General features: G+C 47.0%; 10 protein-coding genes across 10 annotated transcripts; 5 read left to right on the forward strand and 5 right to left on the reverse strand.

The window, feature by feature from the left end:
• Positions 1-11: 11 nt before the first annotated feature.
• IL334_005418 (uncharacterized protein) lies at positions 12-4850 on the reverse strand (the record flags this gene model as incomplete). Its single annotated transcript, XM_062937131.1, has 8 exons — positions 12-43; positions 86-285; positions 356-640; positions 683-1630; positions 1867-3230; positions 3451-3709; positions 3926-4617; positions 4662-4850. The coding sequence occupies 8 exons, from the start codon at positions 4848-4850 to the stop codon at positions 12-14; spliced, it is 3969 nt and encodes a 1322-aa protein (XP_062793182.1).
• Positions 4851-5208: 358 nt separating this feature from the next.
• IL334_005419 (uncharacterized protein) lies at positions 5209-6493 on the forward strand (the record flags this gene model as incomplete). Its single annotated transcript, XM_062937132.1, has 3 exons — positions 5209-5939; positions 5987-6224; positions 6275-6493. The coding sequence occupies 3 exons, from the start codon at positions 5209-5211 to the stop codon at positions 6491-6493; spliced, it is 1188 nt and encodes a 395-aa protein (XP_062793183.1).
• A 99-nt stretch (positions 6494-6592) lies between these two features.
• Positions 6593-8173, reverse strand: IL334_005420 (uncharacterized protein; the record flags this gene model as incomplete). Its single annotated transcript, XM_062937133.1, has 7 exons — positions 6593-6788; positions 6838-7034; positions 7084-7343; positions 7389-7501; positions 7550-7760; positions 7807-7978; positions 8024-8173. The coding sequence occupies 7 exons, from the start codon at positions 8171-8173 to the stop codon at positions 6593-6595; spliced, it is 1299 nt and encodes a 432-aa protein (XP_062793184.1).
• Positions 8174-9378: 1205 nt separating this feature from the next.
• On the forward strand, positions 9379-9643 carry IL334_005421 (uncharacterized protein; the record flags this gene model as incomplete). Its single annotated transcript, XM_062937134.1, has 2 exons — positions 9379-9562; positions 9612-9643. 2 exons carry the CDS (start codon positions 9379-9381, stop codon positions 9641-9643), a joined length of 216 nt encoding a protein of 71 aa, XP_062793185.1.
• Positions 9644-9841: 198 nt separating this feature from the next.
• Positions 9842-11296, forward strand: IL334_005422 (uncharacterized protein; the record flags this gene model as incomplete). Its single annotated transcript, XM_062937135.1, has 9 exons — positions 9842-10137; positions 10186-10240; positions 10287-10335; positions 10385-10486; positions 10541-10634; positions 10703-10743; positions 10791-10910; positions 10973-11014; positions 11064-11296. The coding sequence occupies 9 exons, from the start codon at positions 9842-9844 to the stop codon at positions 11294-11296; spliced, it is 1032 nt and encodes a 343-aa protein (XP_062793186.1).
• Positions 11297-11404: 108 nt separating this feature from the next.
• Positions 11405-12010, reverse strand: IL334_005423 (uncharacterized protein; the record flags this gene model as incomplete). Its single annotated transcript, XM_062937136.1, has 2 exons — positions 11405-11483; positions 11526-12010. The coding sequence occupies 2 exons, from the start codon at positions 12008-12010 to the stop codon at positions 11405-11407; spliced, it is 564 nt and encodes a 187-aa protein (XP_062793187.1).
• A 126-nt stretch (positions 12011-12136) lies between these two features.
• IL334_005424 (uncharacterized protein) lies at positions 12137-13446 on the reverse strand (the record flags this gene model as incomplete). Its single annotated transcript, XM_062937137.1, has 7 exons — positions 12137-12440; positions 12491-12553; positions 12602-12910; positions 12959-13063; positions 13113-13227; positions 13275-13392; positions 13444-13446. The coding sequence occupies 7 exons, from the start codon at positions 13444-13446 to the stop codon at positions 12137-12139; spliced, it is 1017 nt and encodes a 338-aa protein (XP_062793188.1).
• A 426-nt stretch (positions 13447-13872) lies between these two features.
• On the forward strand, positions 13873-17188 carry IL334_005425 (uncharacterized protein; the record flags this gene model as incomplete). The annotated part of the gene is made up of 15 exons (XM_062937138.1): positions 13873-14066; positions 14118-14130; positions 14186-14263; positions 14316-14789; positions 14906-15185; positions 15237-15448; positions 15502-15590; positions 15638-15773; positions 15824-15936; positions 15980-16010; positions 16056-16135; positions 16185-16233; positions 16286-16357; positions 16535-16876; positions 16919-17188. The coding sequence occupies 15 exons, from the start codon at positions 13873-13875 to the stop codon at positions 17186-17188; spliced, it is 2433 nt and encodes an 810-aa protein (XP_062793189.1).
• Positions 17189-17344: 156 nt separating this feature from the next.
• Positions 17345-18465, forward strand: IL334_005426 (cytosolic Fe-S cluster assembly factor NBP35; the record flags this gene model as incomplete). Its single annotated transcript, XM_062937139.1, has 3 exons — positions 17345-17452; positions 17520-17747; positions 17791-18465. 3 exons carry the CDS (start codon positions 17345-17347, stop codon positions 18463-18465), a joined length of 1011 nt encoding a protein of 336 aa, XP_062793190.1.
• Positions 18466-18570: 105 nt separating this feature from the next.
• IL334_005427 (uncharacterized protein) lies at positions 18571-20198 on the reverse strand (the record flags this gene model as incomplete). The annotated part of the gene is made up of 7 exons (XM_062937140.1): positions 18571-18840; positions 18887-19078; positions 19132-19359; positions 19412-19501; positions 19551-19677; positions 19722-19914; positions 19967-20198. 7 exons carry the CDS (start codon positions 20196-20198, stop codon positions 18571-18573), a joined length of 1332 nt encoding a protein of 443 aa, XP_062793191.1.
• Between the last annotated feature and the right edge of the window lie 163 nt (positions 20199-20361).

Here is a 20361-nt window from a genome sequence, read left to right on the forward strand (position 1 = left end):
TCATACTTGATCTACTCGTCTTCGTAATTGCCCAGTACTTCGGCTGCAAAGCTATCAGCATACAGCATATAAAGTGACAACTCACCATCATCGTCAATCGGTACACTCCTATACGGTGTTCTCCTCGCAAATAGATCATCGAGGAATGGGACTTTTCTCGTCACCCATGCCCAACCTTCTTGCGTGATAGCAATGAGGAAGACTGGCACTGATGCGACAACTGATAAAACACCTGCAGCAGGCGAGTCGTCTCCGAATGCCCGATGATCTCCCAAACGGATGGAACTAACAAGTAAGCTACTCTACCTTGCACTTTGAAACTCACCCAGGTCGACTTCCTTTGGTCCAGTAATACCAACCTGCTAGACCAGCAAACGCAAAAGGAATAATAGCCACTGATCCCCAGAATAATCCACCTAACCCACCGCGTAATATCAAACCGGGACAATCGTGTCTTTTCCCTCTGTCGGGCCTCTCACCACCTTCACAAGAAGAGTAAGGAATCTTGCGATATTCCGTCCTTTCATACCAGTAGTCGGTAGACCCGTCACACTGTTCATACTCGGTATCGAGGGAAAGAGGTAAAGCGCCATCGACCAGGACACAATTACCGCTAGCATCGCGTCTGTAGTTGAATTCGCTAAGACACCTGTCAGCATGTCCCATCAGATTGACGACTCACCATTCAAAGTCCGCGGGTGTGCAAGTGCAGTTTCTGACAATCGTTTTCGGCTGGTTGACCCTTTCCCCCACATAACAATTTCTGTCTCTGATACGTCGGTGATACAATGTCTGCCTACCGAATAAGCAATTTTCCTCCCTGCCTTCGCTGGGTGACCACAGTTGAAAGTCATCGTGATTGGGGTCTTCAATACTAAGTTGGCATTTGATATTGGTTATAGCTGAGAAATCGAGATGAACAAGAACCGATTTATCTGATTGTCCGGGCACATTACCGATTAAAAGGAAACGTCGACTGGTGTCGTCTGGGACAGTTTGGATCGTTCTTATTCGAAGAGTCTGTCCAAAGGTATAATCGTTCCAGGTAAGACCTTCATCCGTGGTGAACAAGATATGATCGGTAGCTTCCTCGTCATTGACCAAGACAAGTATCGAACCGGAATCACCAAATTCCCATATATGCGCATCCTTGTGCACCTCTTCCCAGGTAAAACCACCATCTCTGGTTAAAAACACATCCGAGTCGGTATACGCTGCGAGCTCTTCCCCGACGTTACCGACTGCAAGCATAAGACCGACAGCCGATGGACTGCTGTAGGTTGCTTTGGGATCTCGTCGTTCGGTATAACCGTGAATTTGCAAGGAGCAAGACTGACGGGTCAGCTTGTAAACACCATGGCAATGACTCACAGTCGATCGACAATCATATTCCTGACCTAGAGAGTCTTTCGGAGGAGGATTCATAGGCTTCCATGTACCACCATCGTTGTGGGTAATCCGCGTTTGAAGCTTCTTCTTCCCCGAGATATCTGCTTCGTTTGGGTTTGCAACCACGTTGATCACAGCGATTCCATCAAGACCAAGCATCTTCTCAAAATCTACGTATCCCGCGGTATTTCGATTGACATACTCGACGGCGAGATTGTAATAAGTTCCATTTGAATTGGATCTACAGCGTCAGCGATAATCAAGCAGACTTTCCACTCACTTGAAAATGCTTCCCCATTCTTTACTCACCGCAGAGTTCATTGTAACGTGCAAGAACACGGAATCTGTGTTACTCTCAAGAATGGTATACGCTCTGTTCTCGATCTTCATCGAGGGAGGGAACTGACCCTCGGAAAATTGATACCCATCGAGGGATACTTGCAGCGACAAAGTACCGGCCAATTCGTTGAGCTAAACACGTCAGCATCTGATATCGTCAAACCACCACATACTTTTGCGACCAATAGGTATTCCGAGAAACTGGCAAATCCAACGACCGCATCAAACAGCTTGATCTTTTTGGAATAGTAATTGGCACCAGCGATCAATTCGAGAGGATTGTAATCTCCACCGTTTTGCGACCCTTTCTTGTTCTTGTACGATTCACAAATGATCTCCCTCTCATCAATCTTCAATCTCGCGTCCCTCGCCCAAGCGCAATTCCGTACATACTCTTCAATCTTCTTCCATCGACGACCATGATCAGTCGAGTAGTATGCCACAGCTCGACAGTTTGTTGACAGCGTGTCGGCACATCCAGTAGCGCCGGTGTAAATAAGCCAATCTGATTTTGTAGGATGGAAATCAAGGATAGGAATGCCCAGATTGTTTGGTACCTCGGGAGCGGTAATGACATTCCAAGATCTTCCATAATCGGTAGTATGGTAGATCCTCTTTGAATCAGTCAGAAGATAACCCCTTTCACTAGCAAACGTGTGCATGGTGACTCCAAGGAATGTTTCCTGCTCGTAAAGTTGTTTCCAGGAGAAGCCTTCATTGCTTGATTGCCACACTGTACCATCGCTGAGCTGAAGGAGGATAGATTGAGACCCAGGAAAGTATTGATGTTGCGTGATAGCAGAGTTGAATTCGTGGGTGACGTGGGATACTTTGCCGTTCTCTGGTCTAGCAGAGGAACACGACTTCATGATCGGACTGTCCTTTGCTTTACCCGATCGGTTCTCACAAGTATTTCCAGGGATCTTTCGATATCCGGATGAACCTAGATACTCATCATCCTGCTTGTTGCATGTTCCCGCAGGGACCGGTTCTGGACCTACGGGAACACATTCTCCGTCCTGTCGAACATAATTGAAATCACACTCGTAATCCTCATCGGTGCAAGCGCAGTTCTCTTCATGTCCTACGGGATCTTCGAATTTGTTGCCGACATAACATTGAGCGTCAAGTTTTCGTCTTTGATACCATTGCTTGTGACCCATGAGACACTCCTTGCCTTCTGCACTTCGGGCGTACCATCGTTCAAGATCTGAACTGGTGCATTGTCGATTTTGAACGGGCGCAAAATCAAGGAAGATGAGGGCATGGCGACCTCCTTTGCCAGAGTCTCGTCGAGGAAGCGTACCGATAAGGAGGAACTTTTGCGAAGTTGAATCGGGAATGGTGGTGAGAACTAAACCACGAATCGAAACACCTAGATCCAATTGTGTCCAAGTACCGCCACCATCATAAGAATACTTGACGTGGTCCGTTGCTTCCTCATCGTTCACAATAACGAGAATACTTCCTTGATCTCCAAACTCGTACTTGTGAGCCCCGTCCTGCACCATTCGCCAGGTCAAGCCGGCATCGGTTGACAAAAAGGTATCACACTCTTCGTATGAGAGCAAACTGCTTCCAACTGACCCGACTGCCATGACGTAGCCTGGTGCCGTGGATGAGAAGACTCGACCGATGTTGTGAGGGACGGTGACGGAATGAACATGAAGCGAGCAGGATTCCTGATATACATCAGCTTCATCCTTCCATAGTGTCACTCACGATATCGTTTCGATCACACCCCCAGTCATCTCCGTTCATCGCGGTGACAGGAGCCTTGAGGAACCTCCAACTTGATCCGTCATCATACGTGATCTTGCTCTTGATCCGCTTCTCCTCTCCCCAACCCACGACTTCCTCTCGATTTGCAACGACATTGGCGATCCCAACTCCTTCCAGCCCGACCAGTTGTTCAAAATCTACGATTCCATAATCATTCCGGTTGGTATCCGCCAAAGCCTCCACAAAATACGTTCCCTCGCTAGATGAGACAAAGAGAGTTCCGATGTTGGCTGATGGAGAAGTCAGGATATCAACGGCAATGGAGTGAGTGGTAGATTCCACCACGGTATATGCGTTCTCTTTCAAATCGGGCAAAGCGGAGTGAGGGAATTTTGTCTGTCGCCAAGCTTTACCATCGGTCGACACATAAAGGTGCCTTGCACTCAGCAATGTATTCGCGGTAAAGTTGACTCACATGGGATCACCATCGCCCGCTCTTCTGGCTCCTTCACCGTCCGACACCTTGAGTGCCGCCACCATGAACTTTGACACCACTCCGAGTCCCACCACACCTCTCGCTCGTTTCCCAATACCCAAGTCCACAAAATTCTTGGTTTGATACCAGTCCTCTGACGAATACAGTCTGCTTTCCTTGAAGCTATGTCCTCCTCCAGGTTTATTACTTTGGTCAAAGGCGACACAGAATATAAGGGTCTCTAGTGCGCCGACGAAAGCGTCGGATGAGCGAGCGAATAGACATTGAGAAGTCTGGGCGAGAAGAAGTTGAGGTTCGGTTCGGAAAGCATCTTTAGTGTAATAAGTCTCGTCCCAGCACGATCTTCCTCCTCCCCACTTTCCTGAACCTGTATCCTCGCACACCCGGCTTTGGAATAGTATCCAACCATCATTCTCGGCATGAAAAGAAAGCATCGATCCACCGAGACTTGCTTCATGAGGAGTCTCAAACGATTGCCAGCTATCTCCTTGATTATATGTCACCCAATGAGTGGTGTCTCTTCCAATGATGAAAGCCATTTTGTTGTTATGAGGATGGTCAATCAATCGAACAGCTTCGCCGTCTTGAGGGCCACTAATCGGTGACCAGGTCTTACCCTCATCAGGAGAGCGCATAACGGTCAGTCTGACAGGGTCATGGAATAGTACCACCTAGAAGATCGTAAGCGAATGCGATGTGGTATGACTAGGCTTACCGGAGTGTCATCAAAGTAGAACAGCCGATTGGGCAGGTTCTCCACTCGAGTCACGGTGACCTCTGGATCTCCAGCTGTGACGATGGGTGAGAAGAGCAGACATAGTGCGAGACTGGCGATGAGAGCTAGTCTGTAGGAGATCCTGGCCGGTCGATGGCGAGATCTTGATAGCCAGAGTTGAGAAATCATGATGATGGTTTTGGAAGCATGAGATCCTTTGCTAATATCGGCTTGAACGGGGAGGAATCAGTCCTACTTGATACTGAACGGTTTAGAGGGTTTCCTTGATCCGTAGATAAAGACAGCTTGAGTCTCCTGTTGTCCGTTATAAAATACTATTTCTCGTTGTGAAAGGAGACGAGGATAAAGGATTAACTGCTTTGTGCTGAACATTGACGCGTTTAAGCGCAGCGCTGGAACCTCTGAGATCACGTGGTCAGCGCGGGTCAAATGACATCTCCACCTCCACCCAGCTCTGAGAATAACTCGATCTTCTGCTGAAAATATCAGACATTCAAACTCAGTCATCTACACACGTACCGTCATCATGTCGACACTCAAGGCCGCCCACAGAGGTCTGCGCACTCGAGCTCAAACGTTCTTCTCTCCCACGCCTGAATATGTCAGATCACGACTACGATCACCCCCGTCTTCGGAATCCACTTCGGTCTTCTTACTATCTACATCTCTACAAGAATTACCAGAGCTGCTTCCAATACTGCAGCAACACACCCCCAATAATATTGGTTCATTCTCAGTGACTGCGCCAGGAACTGAAGCAACGCTGTCTGTAGCGACTTTTTCCAAAGATGACGTGCATATTTTTAGAAGCAAATCCTCCGGGCGACCGCCAGCTGAAGTAGGGCGATTTCAACGGCCTGAAACCCAACGAATACAAAGGGAAGAGGATATGAAAGGGACAGGACAGGGGGAAGCAGAGGCTACGTTAGCTGGAGAGGGCTGGGCGGGCATGTGGAAAGGGGAATTATCAGTTGAGCGGATACCAGAGCTAGAAGGTGTAGACGCTCAACATTTCCTTCTATTGACAGATGGGAGACCCGGACCTGTATTGCGAGCCCTCGACGAAATGTACCCCTCTGCCTCTAAACTAGGTATCCTGACAGCTGCCACGCCATTCGTGACGAATCGACCGTATACGTTACTACATAACGGAAGCATATACTCATCCGGTACTCTGGGGTTAGCGGTTAGGCATCGACCTTCCACTACACTCGATTTTGGATTGCTACCCATGACTGAACCAGTTAAAATATCGGGGTCAGTCTAACACATGTTATCCTCGATCTTTGCTGATTATCAAACAGTGCTCAGGGAAACATGCTATTATCGATAGAAGGGAGCAATACGAATCCAACTCAAATGTTGATTGGAGCGATTCAGCGTAGAGGCGGAACGGGAATAACAAAAGAGGAAGACTTTTACCTTGGAATGTTAAACGAGGGAGACACCAGACGGGTGGTTAAAATCCTCAGCGGAGATCCTAGTCGAGGTGCACTGTCCGTTGACATGGAAGATCCTCTGCTAGTCGGGCAGACAATTCAGGTAAGTTTGATTGATGAATAACAACACCTTCCTGCTGAGGAAAACGATAGTTCTTGCATCGTCATGGGCAATCTCCGATTCCTCAACCAGCACCCAACACCTTTACCTTTTCTTCTCTTCTTCGATCCGACGACACAGGTAATGTCAAATCCGGATCACCCCGCGTAGTCGATGGATTCATGGGGTTCAGTGAAGAAGGTATCATCTATTCTAACCCGATGTCTTCAATATGTACCGCTCCGGGAGCAGTGATCAGTGCTACCTGGTAGTCAATGCATAGACACATACATCATTTGGTATTAAGTTATCAGCTGGCCTATCGCGCCAAATCCGGTCCATCTATAATCTGACCATCCTTTATCCTAATACTAACCACACAGAGAGTTGACAGAGTACTTGTGATCAGCAGGGTTTTGAGGAATGAACCCGTTATTGAGGCCAGTTTGATAAGCCCAATCAGCGGCTGATTCAGTCTTCCAGGTCCAGTGAATCCAACCTTGACCGTTATTCTCGTAGACTTGAACTTGGACATCGTAATACTTTCTCATAAACTCCTTGTACTCGCTAGCGCACGATTTTAGCTGTACTCGTGTCTCTCAAATTTCCGACTTACCTGGAGAACTTGGAAACATCGTTCGACTTATCGTCACACGTACCGTGATATGATGAACCAGAATAAGAGCCATCGTAACGAGCACCAATTCCCCGACCATTGAGGTATTTGGCACAATCAGTAGTCGCCAAGGACCATTCACCGACGACCAGTGAGAGAGGGGATTGAGAGTACGTGCTGGCTTTGTCGCAAATTCCCTTCACCATCTATCAGTGTCATGTTTCATCCCGCCAAACGCGCACTCACTTGCACGTGTTGATCCCAGTTCCATCCGACATACTCATCATTAAACACCTGATAATTGTGAGTATCAAGGAAGACGCTCTCGTAGTCGGGCTCATTCATGAATCCTTGATAAGAGCTCAAAGGCTGGAAACCATCGTGAATTACCAAAACGAGACCGGATTTGTCAGAGTTTCCATTTGGGTATCGAGCTGCACCATATGCGTCCTTCCAGTATTGTCGAGTGGTTTGAAGGAGTTGATCGTTCATGTATGTGGCGGGTTCTACAACAAGTCAACATGTGTATCTACCTTTTTCGGAAAACCTACCATTCAAAAGAGCAAGCATGGTCACTACTCCAAAGTAAGATGAATCAGAGTATTTCTTTGCCAGCGTCGCGATCACGTTCTTCGTCCTGACAACATTGTTGTTCTCGGTAGCCCTGACCTTGACATTAGCACCAGTCCACGAACGAGTCAAAAACGCATACCAATTGGCGTCACCTCGATGACCACTGTTGTCGTAACCATTCTGTGAACCAGGAGCACCGTGAAGGTCAATCATCACTTTGAGACCGTGCTTGCCTGCCCACCCAATAGCTTTGTCTAGATAATCCGCTGCACCTTGGATGTAAGGCTCGCCACCGGATATATCATATGCCCAGTACCCGATTGGTATACGAATGTGATTTAAACCAGCACCTAGATGATGTTTTGAGCTACCACTCGGTATCCATGATCGACTCACCAGCAATTTGAGCAAAGTCATCCTCCGTGAACCAACTATTCCAATGCTGTTGTAATGCAGCTTGCGCGGTACCTTTATCTTGATACTGACAGAACGTGTATTCATCTACGATACCATTATTACCGGTTTCTTCGAAGATGGAAGGTGTAATGAATGGTTCCAAGACAAGCCACTGAGATCACATCAGCTACAATCTACGAAACGTGATATCACTTACACCACCTATATTCACCCCTCGCACTTTCTCAGAACCATAGTCCCACCCTTCGTTGACGCTTCTACCGGATAATAGCGAGCGAGTCAAATTCGTAGGAGCAGCTTGAGCTCCGACTAGGAGGGATGACACGAGTGCCGAGAGAAGTAACATATCTTACAATGGTGTTGTGTGAGAGAGAACTGTGGGGTGAAGATGGAGGATGAAGTGTTCAAGTAATGATCAATGTTCAAGTGAAGAGTTATTTATATTTTCCCCAACCTGGATATCGCAGCTAGTCTGAGAGCGTGCTATGACGGAGTTACCGCCGGGAGTGTTTCAAGGGACAAAGGAAAGTGGGATTTGAAGCGTTACTCCTAAATTGTCAAACAAGTTGGTCAAAAGAAAGTGAATTCGCTTGTCAATGCGGGGTTATGCTTGATGTGATCGTAACGAGCCTCTTATACTATAGCTGTTTATGTATTTGCCAAGCTGTGTTGACAATTGGAATTCCCGTGAATCCTCCTTTTAGTACAAACGTGCGACTATAACAAAAGATGCGATATAGTGCAAGTGAAAACAAGCTTTATGTGATGACCTGGCTAGACTCGTGAGAGCAGTCAGGGAGCCGATTGGAGACCATGACGGTTTACCCGCAAGCAGGCTGGTGTGGTCAATTTGGAAATCAAACCAACGTCTGCTTGCCGCTATATTTATCATCGAAACAAGGAACTGACAGGGTACGTGTATCATATGTTTCATCCGGGTTGTTGACTGCGAAAGCGTTATCCCTTGTTTAGACTGTTACAGATGACGTTATGATTCATAATTTATATTTAGTGTGTTATCGAAACAAGAAGGCTTAACGCTTTAACGGATCTCACGCACCGGATTCAGGGTAATCGTCAATGGTAAACCCGCCGGTCTCTCTTGTTCCGATAACAATCAAAAGATATACGCGACCTTCAGATCAGCTCCGGAGTGTTCGCCATCTCCGCTGAGCTCTCCGTGGCCTGCTAGCGACGAGCGTTAGAGCCCAATTGTTTTATTGTTGATTATTTCCCAAAGGGAAGAAGACACTCTGACGTTTTGACGGTGACTAGAGAGTAGAACCTGCAGATAGAGGCCGAGATCTGGCCAAGCAGGGGAGAAGGGCTCAGCTGAGATGACAAAAGCTACCACGAGTGATCATTGACAAAGCTGTTGTATACCTGAGAACATTACTTTGCGATTATCGGCTATCTGCGCCATCATCCAAATTGATATCGGTCAAATCCGCACCACACCCGGATAACTTATCTCATCATGTCGTCGCTATGATTTTATCGTCAAACCATGAACTGTTCCCTCACAGTCATACCCTTGCGAAGCCAGTCACAATGAGTCGAGAACCCACTGAGCTTCCGGTTGACATACAAGCCCTGGTCAATCAAACCATCGAGACTCTTCGAGTTCTCGTTCCTTGTGCCCCCCACACCGTATCGGATGAGATCCAAGATGCAGTATTCGAAGCTATTGATGGGATAGACAAGGATATGAGAATGTTGAATCTGGCTATTCACGGTAAGCAATCCCCTGACCTTTGAGAATTCTGATATCATTTCATTCAAAGACAACCCCGAGCTTGGATTCAAGGAATTGTGAGTTAGCATACGGCGGTAATGTGCTGAGTTCGACTCAGTGAGGCACACAAAAACCTGGTCACCGCACTCAAGAAACTAGGTTTTGCAGTGAGCAATCCAAGCAGCTTACCGACCGCTTTTGTCGCTACATATACTCATGGAAAGGGCGGGAGAGTATTTGGTCTCAACTCCGAGTTCGACGCTTTACCGGATGTAGGACATGGTGAGTCTCTGCATCGTCCACACAACGCTTACAGCAACAGCATGTGGACACAACTTGATCGCAATCGTCGGCGTTGCCGCTGCTGCCGGTCTCAAAGCAGCCATGAAAGCGTGTAACATTTCAGGTACCGTCAAGCTCATTGGAACACCTGCGGAAGAAGGTGGTGGAGGCAAAGTCATTTTACTAAATGAAGGGCTATACGACGATCTGGATGCATGCGGTATGGCTCATCCTGGCGGTGGGTACGGTCCAAGCCCGTTCACAGGAAGCTGTCCCATCAATGGTCCAGCAACGTGAGTTAATGCATACGATGACATTCACAAGCTGATTCGATATGATAGTCTCGCTCGTTCTGGTTTCGAGATAGAATTTCATGGAAGAGGTGCTCATGCCGGAGTAAGCATTAATCTTTTCAGATCGCCGATTACGCTAACACGACCAGGCGGCACCTTGGATGGGTATCAACGCTTTGGATGCTGCTGTACAAGGTTGTGAGTGCTCGTTCTGCCTACCCGATATATGCCAACTAGCCGCACACAGACGCGGCTGTCTCGATGCTCCGACAGCAACTGGAACCCACAATGCGAGTCCACGGTATTATACTAGGTTCGGAGAAGTGGGCTCAAAACATCATCCCCAGTTGTACGTGAATTTAATTGAAACCGTCTATCGGATTTGACTCGTGCGTATGATTAGACGCCAAGGTCTCATACAGTACTCGAGCACTGGATGTAAAGGCTTGCTTGGAGCTCAGGCGAAAGACTATCGAATGCTTCAAGGCTGCCGCGGCGTGAGTCTTGTAGAAATCACAACACCCCTCCCTTTCTAGCCTCTCAAGGTGATAGCATGCTGTCGTAGATCCACCGGCTGTTCCATCGAAATCTCTGCGCCAGACGTTGGTGAGTCATCCCTCATAAATCAATTACCCCCACTGACACTTTTGCAGAGGTATACGCCGACGTGCAGAACAATAAATCCTTGTCACTGTCATACCAGGCATTCATGGAAGAAACATTTGGGGATAAACTGGAAATGACCGGCATGACAACAGCTTCTACTGATTATGGCAAGTCCTAGAACCCTTGCTGGTCGTCGTTCGAGAATAACTACTGATAAATCCCGCCACAGGTAATGTGACCTACAAATGTCCAGCATTCGCCCCTAATTTCGGTAAGTCATCTTCTCGCTTTTCCTGATCTAGGCTTACGACCACCTCTAGCTATCCCCTCGCCTACTGGCTCAGGTAACCACACAGCTGGTTTCGCCGAATCAGCAGGCAAGATCGAAGCGCATCGACTGGCTATGAAAGTGGCCAAAGGTCTCGCGGTGATCGCAGCGAAATTCCTAAGCGATGATGATTTTGCAAAAGAGGTGAAAAAGGAGTTTAGAAGATTTAAAAGGGGCGCTGGGGAGAGTCAGTCGATATCTACCGACGGGTTCGAATGGGTGTGAAAATTTTCATAACGCTGACAAGTGAAAATACGTGATCATACACTTGGAAGATGCTACAAAATGAGACTGCTGGAAAATGATCAACGAAAGAACCGCACATTACTTCCTTTAGTCCACTTGTGCCGTGAAATCCTGTCCGTGTTCTTTGACAAGCCTATCTCTTGCACGTGTCAAAGCCAATCCCATCCTACCAAACCCATCAGCTTTTCATATCGTGCTGATTACTCACCGATTCGATCCCCATTCCTGCTCTTTGCCTTTGGCATCATCAACACCAAATCCAATGCCCCATATCCTATCGGTCGGACTAGCTTCGATCAAGGTCTTACGTCTAGTCCCGAGGATCACTCTCAACAACTCTTCGTTCTGTCCAAATTTAAGATAATTTCCTCGTTCAACGACATCATCACTTGTCTCATCCCATTTCTTCCTGTCAAAGTTCCTGATCTTTCTACCTCTTTCCTTTGCTTCTTCGGGAGTAGGTGCGTTGACTATATCATCCGCTACTTCTGGATCGAAGATGAGCGCTTTGTGATACATCATATAATGTTCAGCAGTTTTGAAGGTCACATTGGGATGATTCGGATCAACGAAAGTCTTCGCGAACCATTGCGACATGCATGCGAGGTGGAATGGGTTTGAAGATGTGACTTTCCAGTAGTAGAACAAGATGTAGGGATGATTCAAGTATGGGTCTCGTCTTTCGTTTGACATTTTGCCAATACTAATGCAGAGATGTGACCAATGAAGATAGATGCTTTTACAGAAGATGACCGCGCACACCCGAGTGGAGGTCAAAACACGTCGGCAAATTACAAAAAGTATCTAAAATGGAATAAATTATTCCTCCACACAGTCTCGTCGCCTAAACTCCCAATACCCAGCTCTCATCTTATCATACTGCGTACTTAGCTGTCCGAAAACTTCGCCCGCTTCCATGTTTTGATTCTGTTCCAGAAGCGCGTCACCAAAGTATTCCAGGGCAAAGGGGACGGGTAGAGGTGTATCATCAGGTAATGGTGAGGAAGGTAATGGGAAATCAAAGTCTCCGGAGGGTTCTGGTACGGTAGCTGATGGTCGAATCGTATAAGGCAGTATTGCAGGAAGTAAAGGGCTAAGCGGTAGCTTGAAATGTCGGAGCAGTCTGTAGACAGACGGATGTCAGATACGATCGTACGCTGAAGACCAGCTCACCCTCGAAGATAGTTCCAAGCCGATACGTTGTGAGGGATAAGATGAATCGCTTTGAGTGCATAGCTATGTAGTATGTTTAGCACTCTTCAATTAATCAAACGTCTCACCCACCTTAGCTCGTGTTTCAACGCGTCCTTTCCATTTTGCGCTTCAGGTCTTGCTACTCTCAGATACCATCTCCATCCCCAAGCGCTGTTATTCCTCCCATCCATCCCCAACATCTCCTCGCACCACTGTGTCTCGTCTTGCCAGTGTTTCTCACTGATCCGTCCAAGAGTGTAAAAGTGAGAGTAAAGCCAATGAAGGTATGCCCATGTGTGATAGTTCTTGGGGTCGGGAAGAAGTGATTGATGGATGTATTCCACTTCGGATGATGGGTCTTTGGGTGAGATATGGGTCAGGAGAAGAAGGCGATGATGCCTAGGATAAGTGTCAGTATGAGACGAAGGGAAGGACGGCAGCACTCACCAAACTTGGTAGCTCTTGAGATTCTGTACAGCAAACTCATTCATCAATTGCAATTCTTCCTTCAAATCTTTCTTCAGCTCTAATAGAGTCGCCATGCGATATTGCCTAGTCATTTCAGGTCAGTTACGGTGTCTCCAGACCAATGATGACTTACCAGACAGTGTAATGGGCCGGGTTTAACCGAATGACTGTCTCAGTCAATTCTAATGCTCGCTCGGATCGTTCTTCCGCTGCGGCCACAGCTCGGAAGTAGTCCATAGCATCACGATCTGCCAAAGGGATCAGACTCATGTACATCATGTATCAAACTACTTACACTCTTCCGAGTACATGATAGGTACAACCGGATTGGGACCATCATCCTGCGGTATAGGCTGGATATCGGTCCATAAGTTTCGCTGAGCGAGTGGTATGTAAGAAGAAGTAGCAGCTGCCTAGAAATGAAGCGAAATGAGCTTATGTTTGAGTAGCAATGCACTACTCACCATGATAATTCTGTGCGGTATGAGACGAAAGTTGTTGCTGGAGATGGTTCATGGACGTCTTGATATCCAAGGAGAACAATACTCAACATTGCAAAGTGGAGGGGAAAGAACAATAAGCATTTTACTCAAATCTCGGACACGTTTTTGCCTTGTTACCCTTAAACTCGATTACAAAGTAAAAACTAATCAGCCATTATAAATCTCACTTAATCACAATCCTAATAGCCGAAGAAATGGTGATGTAACCATTTAGCATCTGACTTCACATGCCCGTAATGACGTCGGTGTTACGAAAAGTTGAAGGAACAAAAGACATGTATGCCCAAAGAAAGCATCATAAAGTGTCAGTCATTACCATCGCACTTCCCACCGCTTACATCTAATCGTCACTCCTCATCTGTACCCAAACCACGTTCCACTGCAGCAAACATGGCGACAACAGGTCTAGCATCCTCGTCAACCGGAAAGTTCGACTCTGTGACCGCTCCAAAAGCATCGTCCTTACCCGATGACATAGTCAGACAGCTTCTCGTCAACCTCGATGACAAGATCAAAAATCTCAAGAACGACAAAGATTTTGATCTTGAAGGTATCCTCGCCTATCAAAGAGCTGCAAACTACTTGTAAGCAGCTTCGTCCTTGTGCAAATATCCAGCGCTAACCCATCGAACCAGGTCCGCTGCGCAGGTACGAAATATCTATGAGAAGAACAGAAAAAGGCACTCGCTAATTGAGGTGACAGATCTTCCTCCGAGACAATGGACTTCTGACTAGAGATCTTAAAACAGAGGATGTGAAGAAACGTCTCCTAGGTCATTGGGTAAGTACATCTGCTCAGCTGTCAACGGCGTGCGAGGCTGATCGTTCCTTAGGGAACCTGCCCTGGGCTCAACTTCGCTTACGCTCACACTAACAATCTCATAACACAACATGAAACCGACGAGAACGCACCTTATTTCATGTTCTTGACTGGTCCAGGCCATGGTGCTCCCGCTCTTCTCTCCACGTTATTCATGGAAGGCGCCATTACTCGATTCTATCCAGAATACCCCATGTCCAGAGAAGGCCTTGAAAGTTTCATAAGAGCTTTCTCACTTCCTGGAGGCTTTCCAAGTCATGTCAACGCTGAGACTCCTGGTGCCATTCACGAAGGTGGTGAGCTCGGGTATTGTTTAGCTGTCGCATACGGAAGTGTGATGGATAAACCCGATCACATAACTGTCGCTGTCATCGGAGATGGAGAAAGTGAGACTGGACCTACTGCAACAGCTTGGCACGCACACAAGTACCTTGATCCCGCAGAGAGCGGTGCTGTCATTCCCATCCTCAATGCTAATGGATTCAAGGTGAGCCCTTGTCCGATATTCAAGCTGACTCTCTAGATCGGAGAAAGAACCATCGCTGGCACCATGGACGACCTCGAGGTAAGCATCTGCATACCGGATATCTGACTGACCTACAGGTCGCTTGCTTGTTCACTGGATATGGATATCAAGTACGAATAGTCGAGTACCAGGGAGCTTCTTCCGACCGGGAGCACGACGTTTCCATCAACTACGACATGGCTGTTTCAATGGAATGGGCTTACCAAGAAATCAGGAAGATCCAGACAGCAGCGAGATCAGGAAAGCCCATCACCAAGCCCCGATGGCCCTTGATCTTCATGAGAACACCTAAAGGATGGACCGGACCTCGAAAATCCGAGGGAAATCCTATCGAAGGGAGTTGGCGATCACATCAAGGTGAGGCTTTATCTATGTTTTATACATGATTTGCTTACCTCTGATCCCTAGTACCCTTGCCCAAGGCGGCTACAGACGATAAGGAATTTGGACTACTGCAAGACTGGCTCAAATCGTACGGACCTCAGGACCTGTTCCACACAGATGTCACCTCTGGTGCATCGAAAGCTCACAACTCTGTCAACAAAGCATCGGGAATCATTGATGATGTTGCCCTCCGGATCGTTCCAAAAGATCAGCAAAGACGTATGGGAATGGTTGACGTGGGTATTCTTCTATAATGGGTTTCAGATTGGGCTCACTCACAGCGGCCTAGGCTACTTACCGGGGGTTCACACCGTTGGAAGTTCCGGATTGGAAAGACTACACTCACGAGCTTGGCGAGCCAGTATCCAACATGAAAGCGTGCGTACCATCGCCCTTTTAGTACACTCAGCTAACACCCTTGGCAGTGTCGGTGCATATGTAGCGGAGATCATCAAACGGAATCCAACAAGCTTCCGAATTTTCTCACCTGATGAAATCACCAGTAACAAACTAGACGATGCTCTGCAAGTTAGTCACCGAAACTTCCAATGGGATCCCGAGGTAAGCGGAGATCTGTCATGTTCTATATCCCATTTACTAATCCTCCCTAGACCGCCAATAATGGTGGAAGGGTCATTGAGATGCTCTCTGAGCACACCCTTCAAGGCTGGATGCAGGGCTACACCCTCACCGGTAGACACGCTTTATTCCCTTCTTACGAGAGGTAGGTGAAAGCTCAGCAAAGTCCTGCTGATCCAGGTATCCAGTTTCCTGGGTATTGTTCAGACCATGATTGAGGTGAGTCATCTCTGAAACACATGATTGGTTCTAATGGGTTTCTAGCAATACGCCAAATTTGTGAAAATGGCACTCGAAACCAAGTGGCGAGGAGATACTGCTGGTATGACTTACATCGAAACGAGGTATGTCGAGGAGTCACTCCACAATAGAGCTAACCTTTTTTTTTTCCAGCACTCTCTGGCGCCAAGAGCACAACGGGTACTCCCATCAGAACCCTGGCGTGAGCTCTTTCCTGACATTTGGTAATTGGAGCTGAGAGTGTGACGCTCTAGCTTATCGGCTCATTCATCGCACTTCCTCGACACCTTGCAAGAATCTACTTGCCAGCCGATGCCAATTGTAGCGTAAGCACCATCGACCATTGCTTAAGATCAAAGAACAGTAAGCATTGTGCCGTCTGATTGGAGCTAATGAAGCCCAGATATAAACCTTGTCATCGGTTCCAAAAATCCTACCAAAGGCTGGTTAACCAGTGAAGAGGTGAGCTTTAACGTAACGTAATTAGCTAACGCCCATATCAGGCCGAAAGACATTGCATCGCCGGCGCTTCAGTATGGACCAACTACTCGTCAGACGGTGGACGTGACCCTGACGTAGTACTCGTCGGTTGTGGTGTCGAGGTCACTTTCGAGGTCATCGCTGCCGCTGCCATTTTAAGAAATGTTGGCGTCAAAGTCCGGGTAGTCAACGTCAACGATCTGTTAATCCTTGGTGCTATGGGAGTTCACCCGCACGCTCTCTCTCCCGACGCGTTTGACAGTCTCTTCACTGCGGACAAACCTGTCATCATGAATTTCCATGGATATCCTAAAGATTTGGCTAGTCTGTTGTTCAGCAGAAATGCCCATGTCGGCAGGTCGAGAGTAAGTTCCGACGTTATGATACCAGCTCACAACTCGACTCAGTTCGATATTCTTGGTTATGTCGAAGAAGGAACAACTACTACCCCTTGGTCGATGTTACGACTGAACAGTACTTCCCGATTTACTCTTGCGGGCATCGCCGTTCAACGTGTATCTAGAGATAGTCCAAATCACCGGGTCGCGATCAAAACGCACGAGCTTCAAAGCTATTGGCAACACCAGCTCGTACTGCATGACCGATTCACTAAAGAACATGGAGAAGATCCAGAATGGTGCGGAGAAATCCCAGAGCTCGACGAGAATGCAGCTTAGATATGATAATTTGATATTTTTGATTATGGAATGTAAATGTGACGTTTGATTCCGGGTGGCAACGGCCGAATCCGTCGTATGATCAGTCAGCAAAATGTTGAAAATGTTTCCATCAATTCTCTTTTTCATCTTATCACAAGATATCGACCAGATAAAATGATAGCATTACAGCATCCACTACCACCGCCTTCGCCAATACCGTTAGGGCCAACATCGACAGTTTTACCATCTCACGTCCCTGACAATGCACCAGAACACTGTCCAGTAAGTCTGCCCAATTTTCCACTAATCTCTGCTTCACATGATAACGCGGATCTTCTTCGGTTTCAAGGGAGTGGAATCGACTCAAGCTGGAAAGGCGGATGCTTGCGAAGGATGTCCGAATCAATCTGTCTGTGCTGAAGGGCCAAAAGGGCCCGATCCGGATTTACCGTTGATCCGGGAAAGAATGAAATCCGTCAAGAGAAAAATACTGGTTCTGTCCGGAAAAGGTGGAGTTGGAAAGAGTACCTTCACAGCTGGATTGACATGGGCATTAGCAGCGGATGAGGAATGTCAGGTGAGCATTCACCCCCCTATAGATAGATCTGACATACACAAAGACCGGTATAATGGACATCGATATCTGTGGTCCATCGATACCATTACTCATGGGCCTTTCATCTTCCACCGTACATACATCTTCTTCCGGCTGGTCTCCAGCTTATGCTCTGGACAATCTCGCTGTCATGTCGATAGGCTTCTTACTCCCATCCAATTCAGATGCTGTAATATGGAGAGGGCCAAAGAAGAATGGTCTGATAAAACAATTTCTCAAAGATGTTGAATGGGGAGATTTAGATTATATGATTGTGGACACGCCACCTGGAACGTCAGATGAGCACTTGTCAATCGTTCAGTATCTCAAAGAAACAGGAATCGATGGAGCTGTATTGGTGACTACACCTCAAGAAGTAGCTCTACAGGATGTTAGAAAAGAAATCGATTTCTGTCGCAAGGTTGGAATTCCAATTCTAGGTTTGGTGGAGAACATGTCTGGTTTCGTCTGCCCAAAATGTAAAAACGAAAATGAGATATTCGCTCCCACGACAGGAGGAGCGCAAGCTATGGGAAAAGAACTAGGCATAGAGCTTCTAGGTAAAGTACCCCTTGATCCTAGGATAGGAATGACTTGCGATCAAGGCATGAGTTTCTTGGACGAGTTTCCTGACAGTCCAGCTACAACAGCTTATTTGGATATCGTGCAGAGAATAAGGGAGATCTTGGGAGACGAGTAGAGAGCTTTATCACTCATCATCCTGTATTGTTGTAATCATGCAGATCTCATCCATTTGCATGGCAAGATCTAGCGATATCACTTGTAAATGCCTACATATCGTCATTCAATCGTCTGCTTCTTCCTCATGAACAGCTGCTTCCAACCTTTGAGCTTCTTCATCCAATTCCACGTCTTCATCTTGAATAGCTTCGCCTTGCAATTCAGCCATATTATCCCCACCTCTTAACCTTCGCAGTTCCTCATTTGCCCATGTAGGATCCGCCACTTGAGCTTTACTTTCTTCTCGATCCTTTTCCTCCTTCTTCCCAGGTTGTCGGTAACCAACGATCGCTTTATCCCACAGGTCTGCAGATACAGCCACCTGATCTCGCAACTATGCCGCGTGTTAGCGTTAACAGAGCTGCAAGTGGAGCACTCACCTTTGCCCTTGTCTTTCGAAGTAGAGTCTTGAAGTTTATCTCATGATAATAGACACCCTTTCTCTTCTTCTTGGTGGCTGGCTGATCCTCCTCCTCTTCTTCTTCTGCTTCTTGAAAAGATACCAACATGTCTTTGGAAGGCGGTGCGGAAGATACAACCTCGTACATTCGAATTCGATCGTAATGAACGTGCTGATATATTGTGAGCCACGCACACGCCGAATTGACAAACTACTTATGCTTACCGGAAATATGTCTTCAAGAGTGGGATCATTTGGATCTTCTCCTGACACAGCATAGATATTCTCCACCTGGTCGTACGGTATAGCATTGTCATACGCTTCTGCCAGACGAGGGAGATCCTCCTCGTTGGGCAGGTAAAACTCAATCATCTGTTGATCATCTTCGTCTTCTTTGATTGGTCGAAGTAGGGCTTTGGACAATCGAGGGGACGATGCAGAAGCAGCGGGATTCTGGGACGATTTTGATATCAGCGCTCGTGGATACAAACCATCCATCACTCACAATAGCAGTGGCAGCTGAAGGGCGCTCGGGATATCGAATGAGCGCATAAGCGTTCGACCAGCTCTCGACATCTGGCAATATGTCATAGCTCTACACACATAAGTATGTGATCGTTGTTAAATGAACTCACCTCTACTACTCTCAGCCCTTTCTTCCTTTTATCTGGATGCCTGATATCTTTTGAATCTTGCTCGTACAAGTCGTGGAAAGTCTTCTCAATCGCCATTATCTGAGCAGCCTCGGAAGCATCGACAACTGCTTCGGCTCTGTTACAGTCAGCAGTGTGCAAGTGAAATCCCGCACGACTCACTTTGCCTCGGACGCTTCCTTCCGTCGTGCATTGTTCTTTCTTGTAAGATAATTATTGTTTCTCATCCATGAAACCTCTGTCACTGTTGGAGCTTTTTGATCTCCGATTGCTTCAGGTGGAGCATTGAAAGGAGCCAGCAAGGCTACATCAATCGGGTGATGCACTTGACCGACATCTATGGTCGGATTGAGAGCTACACGAAAAGGTTAGTCTTTACAATTCGGGCAGGGATCAACATCACTCACACTCATCTCGTCCGTCCCATATACCATCATACGCATTCAGATCCAAGGGCATACCCATCTCTGAGTCCACTAGCATTGGCAATTGAGTACTAGCTGCGAGGTGATTCAGGTAGCTTGGTTCTCCTAATCTATTGATATCTGTTGATATGTTGAGCAGTTTAGGTGGGAAAGGTGGGTTTGGTATCGGGTTAAGATACCTCACCCTGACGAGTAAATCGGACTTCTTGGACATTATTTATTCAATTAATGTCCTATTTTCCCCAGAAATGTGATGGCCAAGGAGCAGAAGCGATTAAGGCAACGGCTGATACAGTAGGTTTGCTTGAATTTTGTATGAATGAAGAGCATGAACGTGATTGTCAAAGAAAGGTAAAGAAAAGGATGATTCAAGAGGA

Source organism: Kwoniella shivajii, chromosome 7 (assembly GCF_035658355.1).
Source record: "Kwoniella shivajii chromosome 7, complete sequence".
NCBI lineage: Eukaryota > Fungi > Basidiomycota > Tremellomycetes > Tremellales > Cryptococcaceae > Kwoniella > Kwoniella shivajii.